This window comes from Vigna umbellata, chromosome 1, assembly GCF_029865625.1.
Source record: "Vigna umbellata cultivar VRB3 chromosome 1, Vumbellata_1.0, whole genome shotgun sequence".
In the NCBI taxonomy this organism is placed as follows: Eukaryota; Viridiplantae; Streptophyta; class Magnoliopsida; order Fabales; family Fabaceae; genus Vigna; species Vigna umbellata.
The window spans coordinates 87,843,422-87,864,803 of NC_142165.1; the positions used below are offsets into that span (position 1 = coordinate 87,843,422).

The following is a 21,382-nucleotide window of genomic DNA, read 5'->3' on the forward strand; positions in this document are numbered from 1 at the left end:
CACCAGTTTTTGTTGCAGGCCTATGAACTCTAGGGTGTTGTATTGTTGAACACCACTTTTTACGAATTGATTAGCGTTAAATAGTGCCAAGGTGCTATTGAGCACCATCTTTGTGTGGCATGTATGGAGAATTTTAACTCCAAGACACTGAGGACTAGAAAGTGTCACTCAATGCAACGTTTTGCAAGAAGGATGACACTAAGCGCTAGAACTATTGATGAGCGCCACTTTTTGTGAAAGGTTTGACATTAGTTTGTATATTGGATATGTTTTTATTCTTTGACTATTTGAGATAGATTTATAACAAACTTTATGTATGTTTATGATTATTATTGTGTCTGATTGAAGTGATAATATGGTTGCAGACATGTATAATGATGGTGTTGAAAGAATTTCAAGGAGAGTTATGTGGTAAGAGTCGTTAGTAAGGAGGTATTTTAAAAATAACTATTCACACTCAAATAAAGCAAAATAAGTTATGTGGTAAGAGTCGTAGGAGGTCCTAACCAATCGAGAGTCCTAGACACGAAGAGAACTAACTTTGTGAGTATCATAGTGATAATCCCTTTGTTTGACTTTGCAAACCATAAATACAAGTGTTTGTCTACAATGAAGCTTAATGTTAAAGGCATGTATCTGGATAATTGAGTCACTGTCAACTTTTTGTGTGTATTTATATGATTTATTGTATCTAATCCATGTTTACCTTATATTTGATATAATTTGATTATTTTAGAATAACTCTTTTTGCACACTAGCTTACCTTATTGTCTTTTTTGTATTTGTTTATTTTTTTTTTGTGATGATCAATTCACAATGTGAAATATGAGAGGTAGGTGTTGATGGGCCTATGGTGGAAGACGATGATGACCCAAAACAATTTTCTTCTATTGTAGTAGTTATTCTATATAAGAGTTTTCTAAAATTCTAAGTGATGCTTAATTCTTTTATATACATTTTGTTTGTAAAATTATTTACTTTGGGAGATAATTGCATTAATTTTGTATTATCTTATTTTATCAGTGGTAAGCTATAAAGGTAAGATATTACAATCAAAATTAAACATTTTATATTAACACTATTTGTATTGTACTAAAAATAAAATATGTTAATATTTATTATTAAAACAAATTAGAATGAGGTTGTTCTATTTAATGGGAATTTTATATCTAAAAGTTTTCAAAACTTAAAATACAAAATATTATTATACAGAATATTAAAGGATGGTTTCCCATGTGAATAACACGATTCACACACAAAAGGAAAAACAAAAAGGACTCCTAAACAATTCATAATATCTAAAAAAGGCGATCATCGATACAAATGGTTTGATTACAAAACCAGCCCGGCATTGAGTCATTGACACGACTTTCCTGAAGAATAAACTCATACAACACTAATAAATTGGTTAAAATTATTATATTTTCATTTAAAAATAAATAATATGTTATAACATGTGTGGTGTAATTCCTTAAATTATTATTATATTTATTACACGTATAAATATAAACATTTTGATAATTATTTTTTTTATGTTTGAGAAAACTGATGACCACCTAAAATTAAGTTGAGATGTGATTTCAAATGGATTCCAATAGTACATTTAACCTAATTCAATTAACTTGTTTTAAAATTAGTTTATTAGAGGTCCATGCGGATTGATGTATGTCATCTTTGGTGGTTCCATAAGTTATAAATATGAATTTATTTATTTTATTAAAACTTGAACCAACACCCGCTTCCTCTAGAAGGTTCAACTAAGAGTATGGAAATGCCAAATGAGTGATGTCACCACGTGAATATCGCTTATATAAAAAAATAAAATACTTATTTTGCTCATATCGAAAAGAGAAAAAAGAACTATTAAGCATATACGGGACTATTCTTTCTGTACGGAACCACCAACACGAAAGTTGTATATTGGGAATCAAATAGATTCCCTACTGTTAAAAAGACAGTAATTTTACTGTATTTTATGGTTTACCGTTATTAGGTTTTTATGGTTTATCGTTATTAGGTTTTTCTAGTTAGTTTTACATAATTCTATAAATAAAGCTTCTCCCTTTCTGTTTCAAGAAACACAATACAATTTCATCTATGTTTAAAAACTCTTCATAATAAGAAAAGATACCGTTTTTTTACCTCTCTGGTTGTCCTCTTCATCTTTGTCTTCTTCGCCGTCGCCAACCGCCGCCTCTATAGTCGCCGGATTGCTCTGACGCCGCTGCTGCTCCATCGCCTGGAGAAGCTTCCACTCGCTTCGTTCTCTATCTTCTCACATCTGTTTCACACTGCTTGCGTGGCTCGTTCACTCGCCACACACTTATCCAACAGCAAGCCATCATGGATTGGGCCGCGGACTCAAATGCACAGTACTGGGCCAGTTCAAATATGGTATCAGAGCAGGTCTAATACCTGCTCTGCTTCCGTTGCCTCTGATTCAAATCTTGGTATCTTCTTGGGCTGTTTCTTGGGTTCTTTTCCTCATGGATCAAACGGATCAATCCTCCAACCCATCCAAATCTCACTACCTACACCCAGGTGAATCTCCCAACCCATCCAGCCCCTATTATCTACACCCAGGTGAGAACCCGGGTCTCACTCTCATTACGCAGACTTTAAACGAGAACAATTATTCTTCTTGGAGCAGAAGTATGAGGAGAGCTTTGCTTTCCAAGAATAAGACAAAGTTTATTGATGGGTCCATAAAGAAACCCCAGAAAACTGACGCATTGTTTGATGCATGTGAAAGATGCAATGTGATGATATTATCTTGGATAACAAAGACTCTCTCCCCACAGATTGCTGAAAGTGTCATATACGTTGAAGAAGCCAAAGAATTATGGGATGAGCTGAAAGAAAGATTCTCCAAAGGAGATTATTTCAAGATTTCTGACTTGCTTCAGGACATACATTCTATTAAACAGGGAGAAAGGGGAGTGAGTCAATTCTTTACTGATCTGAAAATCCTATGGGAGGAATTGGAATTTCTAAGACCCATTCCTACTTGCACATGTAAAATCCCATGCAGCTATGATCTCTCAAGAATCTCCTTGAAGTATAGAGAAATGAAACATGTGATATGCTTTTTGAAAGGGTTAAACGATTCCTACAACACTGTTAAAACGCAAATTCTTTTGATGGACCCTCTACCTAATATCAATCGGGTTTTCTCTCTCATTATGCAACAAGAGAGACAAGAGAAACATGGCTCTGCCGATGTCAAGGTTCTGGCAAATGTTGCTGATAAAAACAGTCAATGGAAGAGCCAAGGAAGGGGTTCTGGATTTCGTGGCCAAGGAAGAGGAAGAGGCAGGAATCCTAACTATGGAAAACAATGCTCATTTTGCAACAAGATGAACCACACTATAGATGAGTGCTACTCTAAACACGGGTACCCTCCTTGGTATAAGAAAGGTGACAACAACCAAGACAAAAGGACTGACTGGACTTCTGCCAATGCCTGCCAGAACAGTACTTAACCTGAAGGGGTTCAGAGCACACATCAAACTAATAATGGTAACATTTTCAATTCTTTCACAGCTGAATAGGTGCAAAAACTTCTCAGAATGATGGACAAAATTGATGTACCCGCTCACAAAGTCAATCAAGTTCAAAGAAGTGAAACTGAGAATAAACAAGGTACCCTTTCCTGGATAATAGACACTGGTGCCACAGATCATGTGACACATGATAGAACAAATTTTGTCACTTTTTATAAAATTAAACCTATCTTTGTAAAACTGCCAAATAATACTGTTCTCACTGCTAAACACGCAGGAACTGTGCAATTTTCCAAGAACTTTATCATTTTTAATGTCCTCTATATCCCTGAATTTTGTTTCAATTTGATTTCTGTTCAAAGTCTTATTAAAGACTTGGATTGCAGTCTAACCTTTTCGTCTAAGACTTGTCAGATAAAGGAGAACCATACATTGAAGATGATTGGATGTGCTAATTCTTGGAAGAGACTCTATTATCTACAAGCTTTTCCTAAATCTGATCAAAGATATATTGCTAAGACTGCTTTCTCTTTTAAGAATGTTGATGTAAACCTGTGGCATTGTAGATTAGGCCATCCAGGAGACAAGGTTATAAAACACATATGTGAAAATTTTCCCTATGTTAAAGTTGACACTGACATTGTTTGTGACACTTGCCACTATGCTAAGCAACGAAAATTATCATTTCCTAAAAGTGTCTCTGTCACTACTGATTGGTTTGAAATTGTGCATTGTGATATATGGGGTCCCCTTAGCACTGTTTCTGTCCATGGTCATAAGTACTTTCTCACCATAGTAGATGATTACAGTAGGCACACATGGGTTTTTCTAATGAACAATAAGGGTCAAACTAGAGAATTATTGCAAAATTTTGTTGCTAAAATTAAAAATCAGTTTAACAAAATGATTAAAACTATTAGATCTGATAATGGCCCTGAATTTAATTGTGTGGATTTCTATAATTTGCATGGAATCAATCACCAAAAGAGTTGTGTTGAGACTCAGGAACAAAACTCTGTTGTTGAAAGAAAGCATCAACATATACTAAATGTGACTCGTGATCTCCTTTTTCAAGCAAATATTTCTAATGCTTACTGGTCTTATGCTGTTGGCAATGCTATTTATCTAATAAATAGAGTGCCTACTGCCATTCTTAACAACAAAACTCCTCATGAACTTCTCTATAAATTACCCCCCACCTATTTAAACCTCAAGACCTTTGGATGCTTGTGTTTTGCCTCGACTCTTGAAAATAATAGAGGTAAGCTCGACCATAGAGCTAGAAAAGGAATCTTTTTAGGATACGAATGTGGTGTGAAAGGTTACATTGTGCTTGACATAAATACCAAGGAGCTCTTTATAAGCATAAATGTCGTCTTCCATGAAGACATTTTTCCTTACAAAAACCTGCAAGGCAACAAAGAAGACTGTGATGCTGAGGAAGACAAAGCTGATACTCTCAATGACCTCCTAAAAGACCATTATCCCACTGATGTTGACAGACATGCTGAGTTAGATATTACTGACCAAAAAGAGGTGCAACAGTTCTCTGATGATGAAGACAACAGTGATGGTACAAGCAACAGCCAAGAGAATAAAAAATGCAGAAGATCTGACAGACCTAGAAAGACTCCTGAATACTTGAAAGATTATGTTCATCAGGTCAATCAATCCTTATCTGTCAAGAATGGTTTTGAAACCCCCTATCCGATTTCTGATCTGTTGTGTTGTGATAATTTTTTTCAGACAGACATTTAAGGTACACCATGGCTGTCACTGGAAACAAAGAACCCAGATCTTACAGTGAGGCAAAAGGAATGACTGAATGGGTAGAGGCCATGCAGGGAGAAATCAAAGCTCTGCAAGACAATGATACCTGGGCTTTGACTCCACTGCCTCCAGGGAAAACTGCTATAGGGTGTAAATGGGTGTATAAAACAAAATACAAAGCTGATGGTAGCATTAAAAGGTACAAAGCCCGTTTAGTGACAAAAGGTTACACACAACAGGAGGGCATAAACTATCTTGACACTTTTTCTCCTATGGCTAAACTTACCACGGTCAGGTTACTCATTGCCCTAGCTGCTTCAAACAATTGGTTCCTACATCAACTAGATGTTGACAATGCTTTCCTACACGGAGACCTTAATGAAGAGGTCTACATGGAACCACCCCCAGGTCTGAACATCTATAATAAAGGACAAGTTTGCAAGTTAATCAAATCTTTATATGGCTTGAAACAAGCCAGTAGGCAATGGTTTGAAAAGCTTTCCTCCTTCCTAATAACTGCCAAGTTTGTTCAATCTAAGTCTGATCATTCATTGTTTATTAAAAAGACACCTACAAGTTTTACTCCTCTACTTGTGTATGTGGATGATATTGTGTTAACAAGGAACTCTATGATAGAGATCAACTACATAAGGGAGCTTCTACACAATAGGTTTCGAATAAAGAATCTAGGAGAACTCAAATACTTCCTAGGATTGGAAGTAGCCAGATCTAAAAGGGGTATCCATCTATGTCAAAGGAAATATGCCTTGGATATACTGGAAGAAACAGGAATGTTGGGATGTAAGCCTTCGTCTACTCCTTTCCTAAGCGACACAAGCTCATTATACAAATTGGACAGCTACCTGGATGATCCAGGTCCTTACAGAAGGCTCACTACAAGAAAAAATTGAATTACATACAGTCAAAATCCGTATATAAGGTCCAAAATCCGTATATAACACTTGGTTACATATGACTTATATACGGAAAAAAATCCGTATATAAAACTATCGTAGATAAGTTATATACGGATATATCCGTATATAATTTATATACGGATTTTTCCGTATATAATTATATACGGAAAAATCCGTATATAAAATCTGTATATAATTATATACGGAAAATCCGTATGTAAAAGTCATATGTAATTAAAAATTAATCACATACGGAAAAATCCGTATGTAACTTTAAAGTTTTATAAAAAAAATAAATTATCCTAATTTTCTATTCCTTTTGCAGTCCTGAACCTCTTAGCATCCTTTGTCACCCTCTCAAATTCCTCTATCACTCACTTCATGTTAAACTCTTCCACTTTCTCTACCATCTTCACAGTGCTTCAACTGCAGCTATTACAAAAAAACATAAGAATTAATTAAGACAACTTACAACATTAATAATAGCTATACAGATATATTAAAATCGTTTATTGAAATAAAATTGCACAAATATATTAATTAAGAATGATGTGATAGAAATCTAGAAAAACTAACTAAGATATTGTATAATAACTCTTGTAATGTAAGATTACATGTCATAAGAATAAAGAACAATTACTTTATAACATCAATAAGAATATCATTGAAATATGAAACTTAAACTTGTTTGACTTAACCTTTTTATATTCAACCTTATTTTGTAATCTAAATTCACTTTTTGTAGCATAGTATTTTCGTCAAAAAGTGAATTTTTCATTCTTCAGTTTTTTTCAGTTTTCGTCAAAATGTGCATATATTTTATTTAACTTACTATACTCACCTAGTAATCATTAATAAACTTACTATTATTCAAACTCCTTCCAAAACCACAAGTAACCAAACCATCCAGTCAGGTAACGTGCAATCAACTTTAAAACTAAGATAGCATATTCTAACAAAATGAAAGTAACTCTCAGATATTTCTAAAAATGTTTTCTTAAAAAATATAACCAAATTTCCCATCAATTTATTAACATTTATATTGCATACTTAACTTCATAGTTCTACATTACTCTGCAACCACAAAATGAAATTACATTTTCTCCCTCAGATCCAAATTTAAAGGGGAACAACCCTTGAATAAAAATCAAACAAATCCAGTTAAGATTATGATACAGCAGCATGCAATAATGATGTCTACAAAATTGTTATTAACTCAAACAAGTCTCAACAATAATATCACAATACTGCCTTGCAACTAAAAATAAGCATATATGCCTCTATAAATGATCTATATTACATAAATTTTGGCCAAATTATATACCTCAGAAAAGAAGGAGCCATACAGCTTTGGGGCTCTGTACCATCTTGTAGCAACACAATCCTGCAATATGGACCAGAAGAAATAACGAGAAAACTCAATATTACTTTTGAATATAAAGAAAATTATATCAAAGTCTTAATCAATATTATAGTAATACAATACTTTTCCTTCATATATGAATTTAATAACTCAAATCCCTGTTTTCTTCATTTTATTTGAAGGGCAACGATTGGTACAAAATATTGTGTGGTTCTGAGAGAGAAAACTTAATGGGATGTCAAAAATCATGCAGCGGGGTTGGAAGTATCTAGCTTGTTAGAGTACTTGGAAAGCCATTTTTGCTTGTTCTTCTGTGAAGCGTTCCAGTTTCGAGTTAACGACCCAAGATTTACCCCATCTCCTACCAAAATGCTAGTTACTCCCATTTTAGAGACCTAAGACAATAATATCCGATGATGATGACAACGAAATGAATTTAAAAGAAAACGTGAGAGTTTATATTATTACCGATTGGATGTTCCTATTCTCATCATCGAAAAAGAGCATGGAGTTGAAGGGGACAGCGGTGCTCGAATGAATCCGCTGAAAATGATCTGTTTTATGTGTCTAGCTAGAATATATTTTCTGAACAAACCAAAGTTCACAAGAGAAATAAAAACCTAATGCATGTTGCTTTAAATTTGAATTGGAAAAGCAAGATAAGCACAAGAATTGACTTGTGTGACAAAGAGTGAGGAGAAGCCCAATTTGTTGAGGAAAACTGTTGCTATGTTAGCAGTTGGTGAGCGAGAAGCGATTGCAACGTCGATGCCTTTCTCTTTGAGCCCTAACAATATGCCTTTGGCGTGAGGATACAGGGAGCACATTTTAATATGAAGAGTAATAAGTTATCAAGAATGAACAATCTCATATTAGCTCTCTTAGACATTTAAACAAACAGTTTATGAGCAAAATTAACATATAATACTCAGAATTAAGACAAAACAAGCCAATACAAATTCAACCTTACATGAATCAGAGAAAAACATCAAAACAGAGATGCGAAACAATGTCAACACAATAATGAATCAAATGAAAACACGACACAAAGGAGAGAGATACTTAGCTTTTGAATTGTGTAAGATCCTTGAAAATATTTGTATGTTAAAATGTAAGATCCATGAAAAAAAAAAAAAATATTTATAATAGTAAATTTTAACATTTTATTAGTAATAATAATTTTAATGGATAGAAAAATGTAAATTTTTGGATATAAAGTTATAGTAATTTTGGAGGGAGAGCTTCAAATTTTTGATAACTTATTTAGGATTTTTTTAGAAATGTGAATAGTGAATAGTGAATAGTAAATAGTAAATAGTGAATAGTGAATAGTGAATAGTTAAAAAAAAAAAATATTAAAATAAATTATGGAAGAGAACACTCCACGTAGAATTAATCATTCAGAGATAAGAATGGTGAATAAAAAATAATTTTTGAATAGTAAAAATGAATAGTAAAAGTGAATAGTAAAAATGAATAGTAAAAATGAATAGTAAAATTTTTGGCTATAAATAGCCAAGGGGGGGAGGCTGAAGATTTACACCAAAATTCTAGAGAAATTGTGAGAGAAGAGAGTTAGAGGAAATTCTAGTTAAAGAGGGGAAATTCTGGAAGTTTCCGGAGAACGGTTTGAGAAGAGGAAACTAAGTCTGGAATAGAGGTAAGGGAAGCTAACTTTGAGTATTTCTTTTTGTATTATCTTGAGTCTTGAATATGCTATATTTTTCTTTTGTCTGATTTTAAATCTTAAATATGGAGTATTTTGTTTCTGTATGATTTTGAATTTTAAATGAGAATATGTTTTTTTTGTGTGTTAATATCCAAGTGTGATAATTGTAAAATGTGATATTGATTATGTTATGTCAATTGTATGTTATTAGTGGTTTATATTTTTATTTTGGAAGGATTAGAAATTGTCTAACCGGCTCTGCCAGATTCAATTTCTTGTTTCCCCAAACATTTTATTGTTTTCCTTATTTATTTTTATTGTATTTTGGAAGGATTAGAAATTGTCTAACCGGCTCTGCCAGATTCAATTTCTTGATTCCCCAAACTTTTTTATTTCCTTCCGTATTTATTTTATTACATTTTTGGAAGGATTAGAAGTTGTCTAACCGGCTCTGCCAGATTCAACTTCTTGTTTCCCCAAACTATTTATTTCTTTACTTATTTATTTTATTGCATTTTTGGAAGGATTAGAAGTTGTCTAACCGGCTCTGCCAGATTCAACTTCTTATTTCCCCAGACATGTATTGTTCTTGTTATTTAATTATATTGTATTGATGGATGGATTAGAAGTTGTCTAACCGGCTCTGCCAGATTCAACTTCTTGTTTCCCCATGAATTTTTATATTAAGATTATTTTTATGATTGTCAAATATTGTATTCTTCTATGACCATTTATAGTAATGTTTTATTATTGTTAATTGTTTATAATTATCTTGTATGAATTCTATTATGGATGTTTATTGTGATGATTTTATTGAATGAGTTTGTTGGCTGAAATTAATCTTGTTGGAAGGTTTGGAATAAGGGTTCTATAATAGCTTGTATATGGGTATTAAATATATATACAGTGTTTGAGGTTGTTGTGAGAGGAAGTAAAATTAGGCATTTTAAGATTTAGAGCATAAGAAAACAAGGTAGATAAATTAAATAAATAAATTGTTAATTATTGAAGGCCTCCCTTTGTTGGTAGGATAGAGGAACCTTAAAAACCTGAGTTGGCACATCCCTGATCATAGAGCAGCCCTGGCCTGGTCCAGTCAGTTGTGACTAGTCATATGTGCTGGCGTCGAAGGTGAGTTTGATGCGTTCAGACATCTGGGTCCTCTCCGGTGACCAATTGGGGTAAAGAAAAATCTCTACTAGGATGAAAATAAAATAAAACAAGTTGATTGTAGATGCATAATATTATCATGGTAAAAATTTCATATATATTTTATTTATCATTACATTGAGCCCAGACTTTAATATGTAGTTCCTAAGATATGTTGATGTATTTTGGTTGATCCATGATCTTTGTTTGGTGAAAATATGTTGAGTTATACTCGTTATGGGCAAAATGAGTTTATAATATGAAGCATGATATCTGTCAATGTGTTTAATTTATCGATACCAAAACGGGTTATTATGAATTCATGATTAAAGAATGAACATGATTGAGTTAGGTGGATAAGAGGGTATGAATTGTTGGTTTTTATGAAATGTTGGAGTGGATATGAGAAATCATTACTTATGAAATGATGTTTACTACCGGGAGTAGTATGTTCGAGTTATACCATGAGAGTTTGGTATGAGCAAAGTAACACCTGAGATTTATGGAAGCAGGCAGAGAGGGGTCTGACCATAAGGCTTCAGAAAGTAAGACATAGTATGTAAGTGAGGCTTAAGGAAGCAGGCAGAGAGCGGTCTGACCATAAGGCTTCATGAGTAAGCATGGTACACTTGTAAGATTTATGGAAATGAGAAAGATGATTTTGATAATGATGAATTAATGACATCGGAATAATGATATTTTATCAATTGCAGAAATACCTGATTTTAATATTTTTGTTACAAGTTTAATGATTTTATGATATGGTTGGCTTACCCTTATTTGTTTGTACTATGATCATATAACTCATGTTATATGTGATTAGATAATGTTGCAGATGCGGTTGAAAAAGCTTAGAGATGAGAGAGATGCGGGGAAAAACTTTCAGGGATTTTTGTAAAAAGAATAAATTTGTATTGGGAAGATTATGTTGTGTAAAATTTATAAGTTGAAATTTCAATGGTGAAGACTATATTGTTTAAAGTTTGTAAGTTTGGTATTGTACTTTGGAGTAATTGAAATAAAGTTTGATTGTTTATATGAGATATCAAATTAATTTAGTCTCTACTATCAGTAATACCCTTTAAAATATTCGGGTGTTACAAATTGCGTGGAAGAATCAAAGCTCTGAATACCACCTGATGGAAGAGGCTCCAAGGAAGAGGACTGAACGCGCGACGCGAGCTGATTTAAAGGACCTTGAAGCTTCTCCGAGAATGAAACGCAGCGAAATAAGGAGGAATTAGAGATCGAGAAAGATTCTACCAAGACCTAAGGGCGATAACCTTCGCACCAACCCTAGGCAAAAATAGAAGAGAGAATTTGAAGGAGAACAAACCGAATCAGAGATAGGACTCATAGAAACCCTAAATAGAGTAGGAACCCTAATCTGGACTGAAGGAACCCAAGAAAGGGAGGAAACTTAAAATGAACCGATTAATCGGTTCAAAACGAGATTGAACGGTGGAAAAGAATTTTCAATCGGAGGAAAAACTTTTAAACGGAGTAAAAGAGGATTTAATAGGTGAAACTTCAAGAAAATGGTGAAAGGATGACGAAACCCTAGAAGGAGATGAAGATAATCGGTGGAAGAGGAATTTTATTGTTAAATAGGCTGAGGCAGGAAAGAAATATGAAATAAGATAATGAATCTGTGAAGAGAAAAAAAGCTTACCGTTGATGGTGAGCTCTGGAGAAGAAAATGAATGTGGCTGATGATGCGGTCTGAATGAAGACATGGCAAAGGAAGAACGCGTGGCTACAAGGAGGGAAGGAAGAAGAAAGAAGTAAGGGTGTGAGATGGGGAAACAAAACCATCTGAGTGTTTCTTCTACTGAGAAAAAGGAAGAAGAAAGGATTTGTGGGTTTTTTTTTATCCGAAATGAAGGAAGAAGGAAGGGTCAGTGAGTGAGTGAGTGAGGGACTCATTTTGGAGAGTTGTAATTAGGTTTTTTTTTTCAAAGTTAGAAGAAGATCGGGGCTTTTTCTAAAGTTTTTTTAATTATTAATTAATTAAAAATCCGTATATAATATCTGTATGTAAAATGTTTAATATATATGGATTAAAATCCGTATGTAATAATCCGTATATAAAACACAATTTTCTTGTAGTGGCTAGTAGGGAAATTACTATACCTCACAAATACAAGACCTGACTTATGCTTTTCAGTTAATTTACTTAGTCAATTTGTGCAATCACCTACTGACTATCATTATCGTGCCATTCAACATATTCTCAAGTATATCAAATCCAAGCTTTCTGAGGGGTTGTTTTTCGCTGCTGACTCTCCTATGCAGCTAAAGGCCTTTAGTGACTCTAACTGGGCGACATGTCCCAACACCAGAAGATCCACAACAGGGTTCTGTATCTTCCTTGGATCTTCTCTTATTTCCTGGAAGTCTAAGAAGCAGAGAACTGTTTCCAGATCCTCTACTGAAGCTGAGTATAGAGCTCTTGCAGCCACTGTATGTGAAATACAGTGGCTCAGTTATCTCCTACAGGACCTTCAAATAGAAGAGTCAGGAATTCCTGCCTTGTATTGCGACAACAAGTCTGCAAGGCACATAGCTCACAACCAGAGCTTTCATGAACGGACCAAGCATATTGAGCTTGACTGCCATGTTGTCCGTGAGAAAGTTCAGGAACACCTCCTAAATCTCCTTCCCGTGCGATCCGACAAGCAGTTGGCAGACATCTTCACGAAATTCCCACATCGCGTCAGATTTAGGTCGATTGTTCCCAAGCTTGGACTGATGACCATCCACCGTCCAGCTTGAGGGGAGGCTATTGGGAATCAAATAGATTCCTTACTGTCAAAAGACAATAATTCACTGTATTTTATGGTTTACGGTTATTAGATTTTTCTAGTTAGTTTTACAGAGCTCTATAAATAGAGCTTCTCCTTTTTGTTTCAAGGAACACAATACAATTTCATCTATGTTTAAAAACTCTTCATAATAAGAAAAGACACCATTTTTCTTACCTTTCTGGTTGTCGTCTTCATCTTTGTCTTCTTCGCCGTCGCCAACCGCCGCCTCTACAGTCGCCGAATTACTCTGATGCCGCTGCTGCTGCATCGCCTAGAGAAGCTTCCACTCGCTCCGTTCTCTCTCTTCTCACATCTGTTTCACACTGCTTGCGTGGCTCTTTCACTCGCCACACACTTATCCAACAGCAAGCCATCATGGGTTGGGCCGCGGACTCAAATGCACAGTATTGGGCCAGTTCAAATATTGTACAAAAAATGGATGACAAAAGGATTAAGTTTGGATAAGCTTTGACCAAAAGAAATGGGTCGAGATGACCTTTTCAACTCGCATCCTAATTCAATCTCTTTTGTCTAGCTTGATAGTCCAATATTATTAAAAAAATTAAATAAGAAATTTGTCTCACCTAATACAATACTTCATTTACTTCTTTGGATTAAAACTCTACCTCTAGTGTCATCCTCATTTCCTCCAGACTAGAGCAGACGCAAACAGGTCACATATCTTGCTTCAATTGTTGCACAACCTGACATCACTTTGTTTAAGGTCAATATTTATTCTTTGCCTTCCTCATTAGTAGCCATGTTATTCTTCATTGTTAAATTAAATGAATTTGTATTATTGTATTATTGTATTAGGATTTAGTAACTATGGATGAGTCAATTACTAAAGATATTTTGAATGTTGATGTCAATGACAAAAAAGATGATGTTTCTCAGAAGAGGGTTTAAGATGGTAAGGAGAGTGTTCAACTTAATAAGAAAAAGATAAGTCAAGAACTTTTGATTGGTAGAAATATTTTTTTAGGATTGGGGTTGGTGATGATGGAAGGAAATGACAACTTGTAATGATTGCAACCAAAAATACATAATTGGTAGTAAAACAATCATAGAAACTCTAACTTCATGACACATAAACATTCATTAGAAACCTTCATCTCATTTCATATGCTATCAAACAATCAAACAACCAATTGATCATACAATTGTAGCTTTAAATGTAAAATCAGAAATTAGAATGAATTAAATATGCAATAGTTAGAATTAACTTCCCTCACTTGAGACAAAAAATCCTTTTTTTCTCACATTATTGCTTCCTAAAGCTCTATACAACACAAGATCACCTAAACAATTGATTCAAGATCCTAATTAGAGTTCTAAGCATAACATCATGATCGTAGAATAATACAAATTTACTAAAAACAACCTTGAGTCACATGCATAAAACACCAAAAAGGAATAAAACACGAAGTTACTTTATTTAATTCTTTAATCAAATAATTTCTTAGAACCACTTGTTAAGAATAATTTTACAATTTCTGATCCTCAAACAAACAAACAAAGATTGAGATCAAAATTGAAGAGAGATGATAGAGAAAAAAAATCTAGAAAGAAAATTTAAAGAGATGATGATTTTAAAAAAGAAATAAACTTTCTTAATTAAAAATATGTTTTATAGTTTGAATTTTTATAATTAAAATATTATATTTTCTTTACAAAACACCATTAAGATAACCAGTTATTTTTAATACCTAATTATATGTTATAATCGAAACCAAAATTATTAGAAGACTACAATGTTATAATGTTTATAATTTTAATAATAATATATTTTGGATAAATGTGTTTAAAGGAGAGTTGCGGATGATAAAAGAAATTGAACCTTGACATTTAAGATTGTGAAATAAAAAAAAATGTTAAAGTTATGATATATTTTGTGGGTTTTATTTATAGTGAGATATTGGAAACTAAATTTTGGATTTCTTCAAAACTACACCAATTAGGATGATGCCTGAAAAAATTGATATGTAGAAACTACTTTTTAACCATTCTGTATTGACATATCTAATAATGCCATCAAAACACTTAAAACATGTAACATACACCATATTTTTTATTAGAATAATATAATCTTATTAGAATATCTAAAAAATTCCTTGATATCACTACTGTATCGTTGAATGGTCTAGAATATTGTTTTTGTATGGTTGAATAGTTTAAAATGTTATTTTATAACATTGAATAGTTTAGAATATCTTAGAAAAGATTTTCATGTTTCACTAGGCCATGACTTGATTTCTAATTCAATTAAAATAACGAGTCTTGCATTGATCTTAATACACTTTACTTTGTTTTTCTATCACATCAAATAAAAAACACATTAACTCAAATGGCCATAAATGTCTCCCCATTGACATGCGCTGCATAATGAGATGTGACAGCTATTCAGTTGAAGTCTTTTGTTATGCACATGCAAAATCAGTTCTGTACATTTTTTTTCCTCACTTGTTCTGTACAAAATCCATCTTAACAACATTTTGCTGTATCAAGGTGTATTTTTGTTTTTCTCTGCTCCTTATGTATTGATCTAAACTTTAAAGACTGAGGTAAATACAAGGCTTTATTCTTTTGGTATATTTGAGGAAGATGATTTGAATGGATTTAAGTGGATTTGAGGGTAATTTTTTAATTATTTTTTGAGTGGATTTATGGGTAATTGATAGTGAATTTGGAAGTAAAGTTTGTGAGAAATAGTACAGGATTTGATTGATGTGATAGATTTTAAAAATTAGTTTAATTGGTAGAAATTAAAGATTATAAAAATGCCCTTAGTCATGCAGCTGTAACCGGTTACACCACTTTTGTAACCGATTACTCCTTGGTTACAACACTCTTGTAACCGATTACGGCTTCTCCAGATCAATTGTGGGTGTATTCAATTGTAATAAAATTATTAGAACATGGGCAATTCAGACTATTTCATCATCATCCCTCAAAATCTATTCAGATGTGCGGGTGAATGAACAGTGGATGAATCCCGCAAATCATCACTTCATTTCCATCCGAGCTAATCAACTGAAGCGAACACAAATTTTTTTTGATTCATCGCTCGCAAATTGGCGCAAACAGTGCCATCCGCGAAAGCAAACACAACCTAAAATAGCCAACATGTTAATGGTGTAACGGTAGGACTTGCAATTATTTAGACTTGATCTCTAGTAGATATAGAATTTATAACTCATTTTTCATATTGAAATGTATATATATTTAACATAAAATTATATATTAATAGATAGTTTGATAGTAGTATTGTTATAATAAATTTAAATCCATTGAAAGATGAAAGGAACTTACCATTTATTGATTGAAAAAAATACTTACTTAAAGAAAAAATCTTATATAGAGAAAACAAAGGTCACGCAAGGTTATGCAACTAAAGTAACAAAAATAACGACAATACAATTTTATGTAAAATTGTTATAATGATTATTATGCTCCCTTAAATTTAAGGTGGATAATGTATATCAATTATTTTAAGTTTACTACAAAAGCTCAAGTAAGGGGCACCGAAGATGGACTTGGTAAATACATCAGTTACTTGAAACACTGTTGGAATGTGTTTAACCATGAGTTGATTTTTCTGCACTTGATCACAAATATAATATGATTAAGCTCAAAGTGTTTTGTGCGAGAATGAAAAATAGGACTTTGTATGAGAAAAATTACTCTTTGATTGTTTAAATAGTTAATTGGAGTAGGATGCGAGAGACGTAATTCAGAAAGAAGGGAAAGAACCCATTTGATATCAGTTGCAACAAGACTTTAGTATTCTGCCTCCATGGAACTGTGAGACACAACTATTTACTTCTTAGATAACCATGATATGAGGTTTGAACCAAGATAGATGCAATGACTAAAGGGGGACTTTTGATAATCCAAATCGAACCCCAATTAACACTGGAAAACCTTTGATATGAAGATGCAAAAAGGGAGTGAAGAGAAAACCATGAGTGTTGGTGCCAACTATATATCAAAGAATCCTTTCATGGCTTTTCAGTGAATGGTGTTGAGGTTGTTGCATGACTGACACACATAATTGACGATGAATATGATGTTTGGTCTCGTGAAAATGAGATATACAAAAACACCTACAACTTGATGATAAAAGGTTGGATCATTAAACACAATGGATTCATCAGCATAAAACTTAAGTAAGGAAATCATAAAAGAAGGTTAAGGATTGGTGTTAAGCATGTTGACTTTGGCTAAAAGATCTTGAAAATATCGAGTTTTAGTAAGATGAAGAGAACTAATGGATGTCCAACTTTCAATACCAAGAAAATAGTGAAGACGACCAAGATCTTTAAGAGCATAAGTGTTGTTTAAAGTGGAGATAAGATTGGAGAAGACAAGCTTAGAAGATCCTGTAACGAGAAAGCCATCAACATATATGAGCATATAAAGTGTAGAATGTGAAGAAGTTTAAATGAAAAGGGAGGGATCACTTATTGTTGAAACAAACTCAAAATAACTCAGTTTGTACTAAGTATGTGATACCAAGCACGAGGTGCTCGTTTAATCCCATACATGGCTTTGTGGAGATGAAAAACCAAGAATCATTTCTCATTACCTCCTTAAACTCTTCGACCAGCTTGACTTTGATTCCCATGAAGATCAACTCATTTAAGTACATGACAACAATCATCATATCCTCTTTGTTCTTGTTTTAGTATAGAGTATGCTCATATAGGCACTACTCATAACCATTCTTCTTGAATTAAGTGTTAATCCTCTCATTCCATGCTCGAGGGACCTATTTTAAGTTAAATGACACCTTCTTCAACTTCAACACCTTCTTCTTTTCACCTTTCTGCATGTCGCCGAGAGGTTTCTCCATGTAGGCCTCCTCTTTCAGAATTTCATTTAGAAAATTTGATTTCACATCCATATGTTGTATCTTCCATTTACGTTGGGTTGCTAAGGAGAACAATAATTGAATTGTCTCGATCGTCATCATAGGAGCAAAAACATCATAATAATCGATTTCCTTCTATTGTTTGTAGCTCTTTACCATAAGTTAGGCTTTGAAATTTTCCACTTTTCCATCTGCATTGATTTTCTTCTTGTATACCCAATTCACACCAATTAGCTAGGCTTCTGTAGGTAGATTTTCCAGGTTTCATGTATCATTCCTTTCAATTAAACCAATCTATTCATCCATTGCTTTCTTCCACCTCTCACAGAACACGACTTCCTCAAATTTAAGATCTTCTGCACCTGCCAATATACATATCACATGTACCTCAACAGTGGAGTTATAAAAGTCCCATAAACTTCGAGTTCTAGATTTCAAAGGCTGATCTTCTTTATCAGAATACTCATCAATCCTCTTAGGAATGAACTTCGAGCTTCTTCTACTAACATTCGAGCTCCTGCTATATATTTATGAGATCTCTGCCCCAAATTTCAAGCTTCCAGACGACTTCTCCTTCATATTGTCCCAACTCTATTCATTCTCCTCATGAACCTAAACATCCTAGCTTACCAGAACCTTCTCTGTAATTAGGTTATATAGTTTATAAGCTTTCATTTTTTCATTGTACCTAATAAAAACATACCTTTTGATCCTATCTTCAAGTTTTATTTTATGTTAGGCTAGAACATAACCATAAGCCATGCTTCTGAACACTTTGAAATGACTCACGCTTGGCTTCTTTCCACTCCATGTTTCTTATGGCGTCATTCCATCCAATTTAGTATGTGGACACTTATTCTCCACATTGTACTCCTTCTACCCAAAACTTTTGTAGCATATTCTTATGTTTGAGCATGGTTTGAACCATATCAAGGATGGTTATATTTTTCCTTTCAACCACATCGTTCTAATGTGGTGAGTACGAAGCTGTTTAGAATCGCCTTATGTCATCATAAACCTCCCTAACATGAACTTGCCTCCCCTATCAAACTGCACAACTTTTATATGTTTATCGATCTCCTTCTCTAGCATCAACCTGAACTTCTTGAATACCTCAAACACCTTTGACTTTACCTATAGGAAATACACTTAAGCTTTCCGAGAAAAATCATCTATAAATAAAATGAATTACTTCTTACCACTTCATGAACTAGGAGTGATCGATCCACACAGGTTAATATGTATTAGTCCAAGCTATTCTTCTACCTTGTACTCGGTTGTCTTCGAAAAACCTATCCACAAATGTTTTCTGAGTACACACTCTTCAAAAAAATTCCTTTCAAACTCCATGCTTGGTAGTTCAAGTACCAGTTCCTTCTTTAACAGCTTAGGCAGCCTTTTAAAATTCAAGTGGCCAAACCAAAAATGTGATACCATGGCTTTGTCGTTCACATCAAGCTTCGAGCACTTATTCTATAGAATATTCAACTCCAACTTATACATCATGTTTTTCTTCATCTATACCCAACCAAACATTTGAGTTTGTCCTTCAAGTAAATACTTGGTCCTTCATTAGAACCTAGTTACCCTTCTCCATCAATTGACTTATGCACATTATGTTACTATTGAGCCCAAGAATGTAATAAACATCTTTTATCCCTCAAACCCATCAATCCTTCTATAAATACTAGATTGTTCCACGTTCTTTCACGACCACCTTAGAGTCATCTCCAAATTATACATATCTGGCCTCCACCTTGGTGAGTTCTTTGAAAAAACTCTCATTTTCACACATATGATTACTCGCCCCTGTGTCCAAGTACATTGACTAAGTTGTTTGAGTAGCCTGAGCTTGACTCTTTTGTTTGACTCTTTCCTACCTCTACTTCTTTAAACTTTCTCCTTTTCTTGGTACTTTTTGACTATAACACATCCATTTTCTTTAGTATTTCATTTTTTCATCAAGTCAACCAAAACTCCTTGTACAACTCCATCTGATTTGTCATCTGGTTAGAACCACCACCTAGTACCTCAATCTCAAGTGTCCTCCCCTTGCTTGTCATATTTCTAGTAGACACCATGTACATATGTATACCTCGACGCTATGATGGGTTTAAATGTTCTTACTAGATCAAGATGTGCTCGTGCTTCACATGTGTCCATTATCTTTTAAACACTCCTTTCAACTTGAAGTATCTTTGTGTCTCCTTGTTTGAATATTTTTACCTTGATCACGAGATAAAAGTCTTTGCTAAAGGAGCTTGCAATGCAACTTTGATGTTCAAGTTAGTAATATGTTAGACAATAAATATTGTAATAATTAAATGTATGTCATAATATATTAATAATGTCTATTTATAGTACCTAGACGAACTTTATTCTTAGCAAGCCTATAATTTATAGGTGTGTTTCATTTTAGGGTTTCTTTTTGTGATTGATCACCTTAATCCTTCATTAGTCTCCATTAGCTATTCATATTATATTTATTAGGGTATTGGTGCTAGTGTGATTGTTTGAGATTGTCTCCTTAAGTGGTATTTAAGTCGAGGTATATTCATCCTCAGCCCTAAGTACATTTATTCCCCTAGTTAAGCTTGAAGTTTTCGTGATGGTTGAGAGTGTTCAGTATTTCTTTGTGTGTTTAGCATTATTGTATGTGCTATGATGTTTTGGCATTATTAGGTCCTCATGGTACATACGTAAAATAAAGGTTCATATTTACAGTCTATTTCTCATTTATAAGTTACAGTCAATGCACATTATTGTTACCTACAAATTTATTACTCCAATAAGTACTAAAAATTTCTCCATAGAATATAATTCAATATCTAAAACAAAGTTCATGCAGCCTCAGTAATTTCTAGTATGTATCGTCGTAATAAAAGTTGTCATAATGAATACTGACAAACATTATACCATAAAATCGTCTCAATTTACATCCTCACGATAAATTAATTAATCCAAGAATGAAATAAATTTAATTTAAAAATAAAACATTCTGCCTCTTAACATGGAAAAATTGAACTCCATCTAATGCTATTTCTATTCACATTCCACATCTTGAAAAATCTTGTTATTACTAAACCTTCGAATAGAGCATTCATACAAGTTTAATTAAAAGATAAATATAATTTGCTATACGATTAATCAATTAAAAATAACCTCTAATATAAATTTTAAATAATGATTAATAATCATTGATCTAGTTATTATTACTTATATATATAAATAATGATTAAAGGTCTCATTTATAATCAAATTGTAATTTTGGATCACATAAAATTCTAACTTAAAACAATCTCCATTTAAGTGCCCACATTAACATCTTTTA

General features: G+C 33.4%; 1 protein-coding gene across 1 annotated transcript; it reads left to right on the forward strand.

Moving 5' to 3' along the window:
- Nucleotides 1–2,486: 2,486 nt before the first annotated feature.
- On the forward strand, nucleotides 2,487–3,482 carry LOC148206697 (uncharacterized). The gene has a single exon (XM_088108638.1). The coding sequence runs from the start codon at nucleotides 2,487–2,489 to the stop codon at nucleotides 3,480–3,482; it is 996 nt and encodes a 331-aa protein (XP_087964764.1).
- The last annotated feature ends 17,900 nt before the right edge of the window (nucleotides 3,483–21,382 follow it).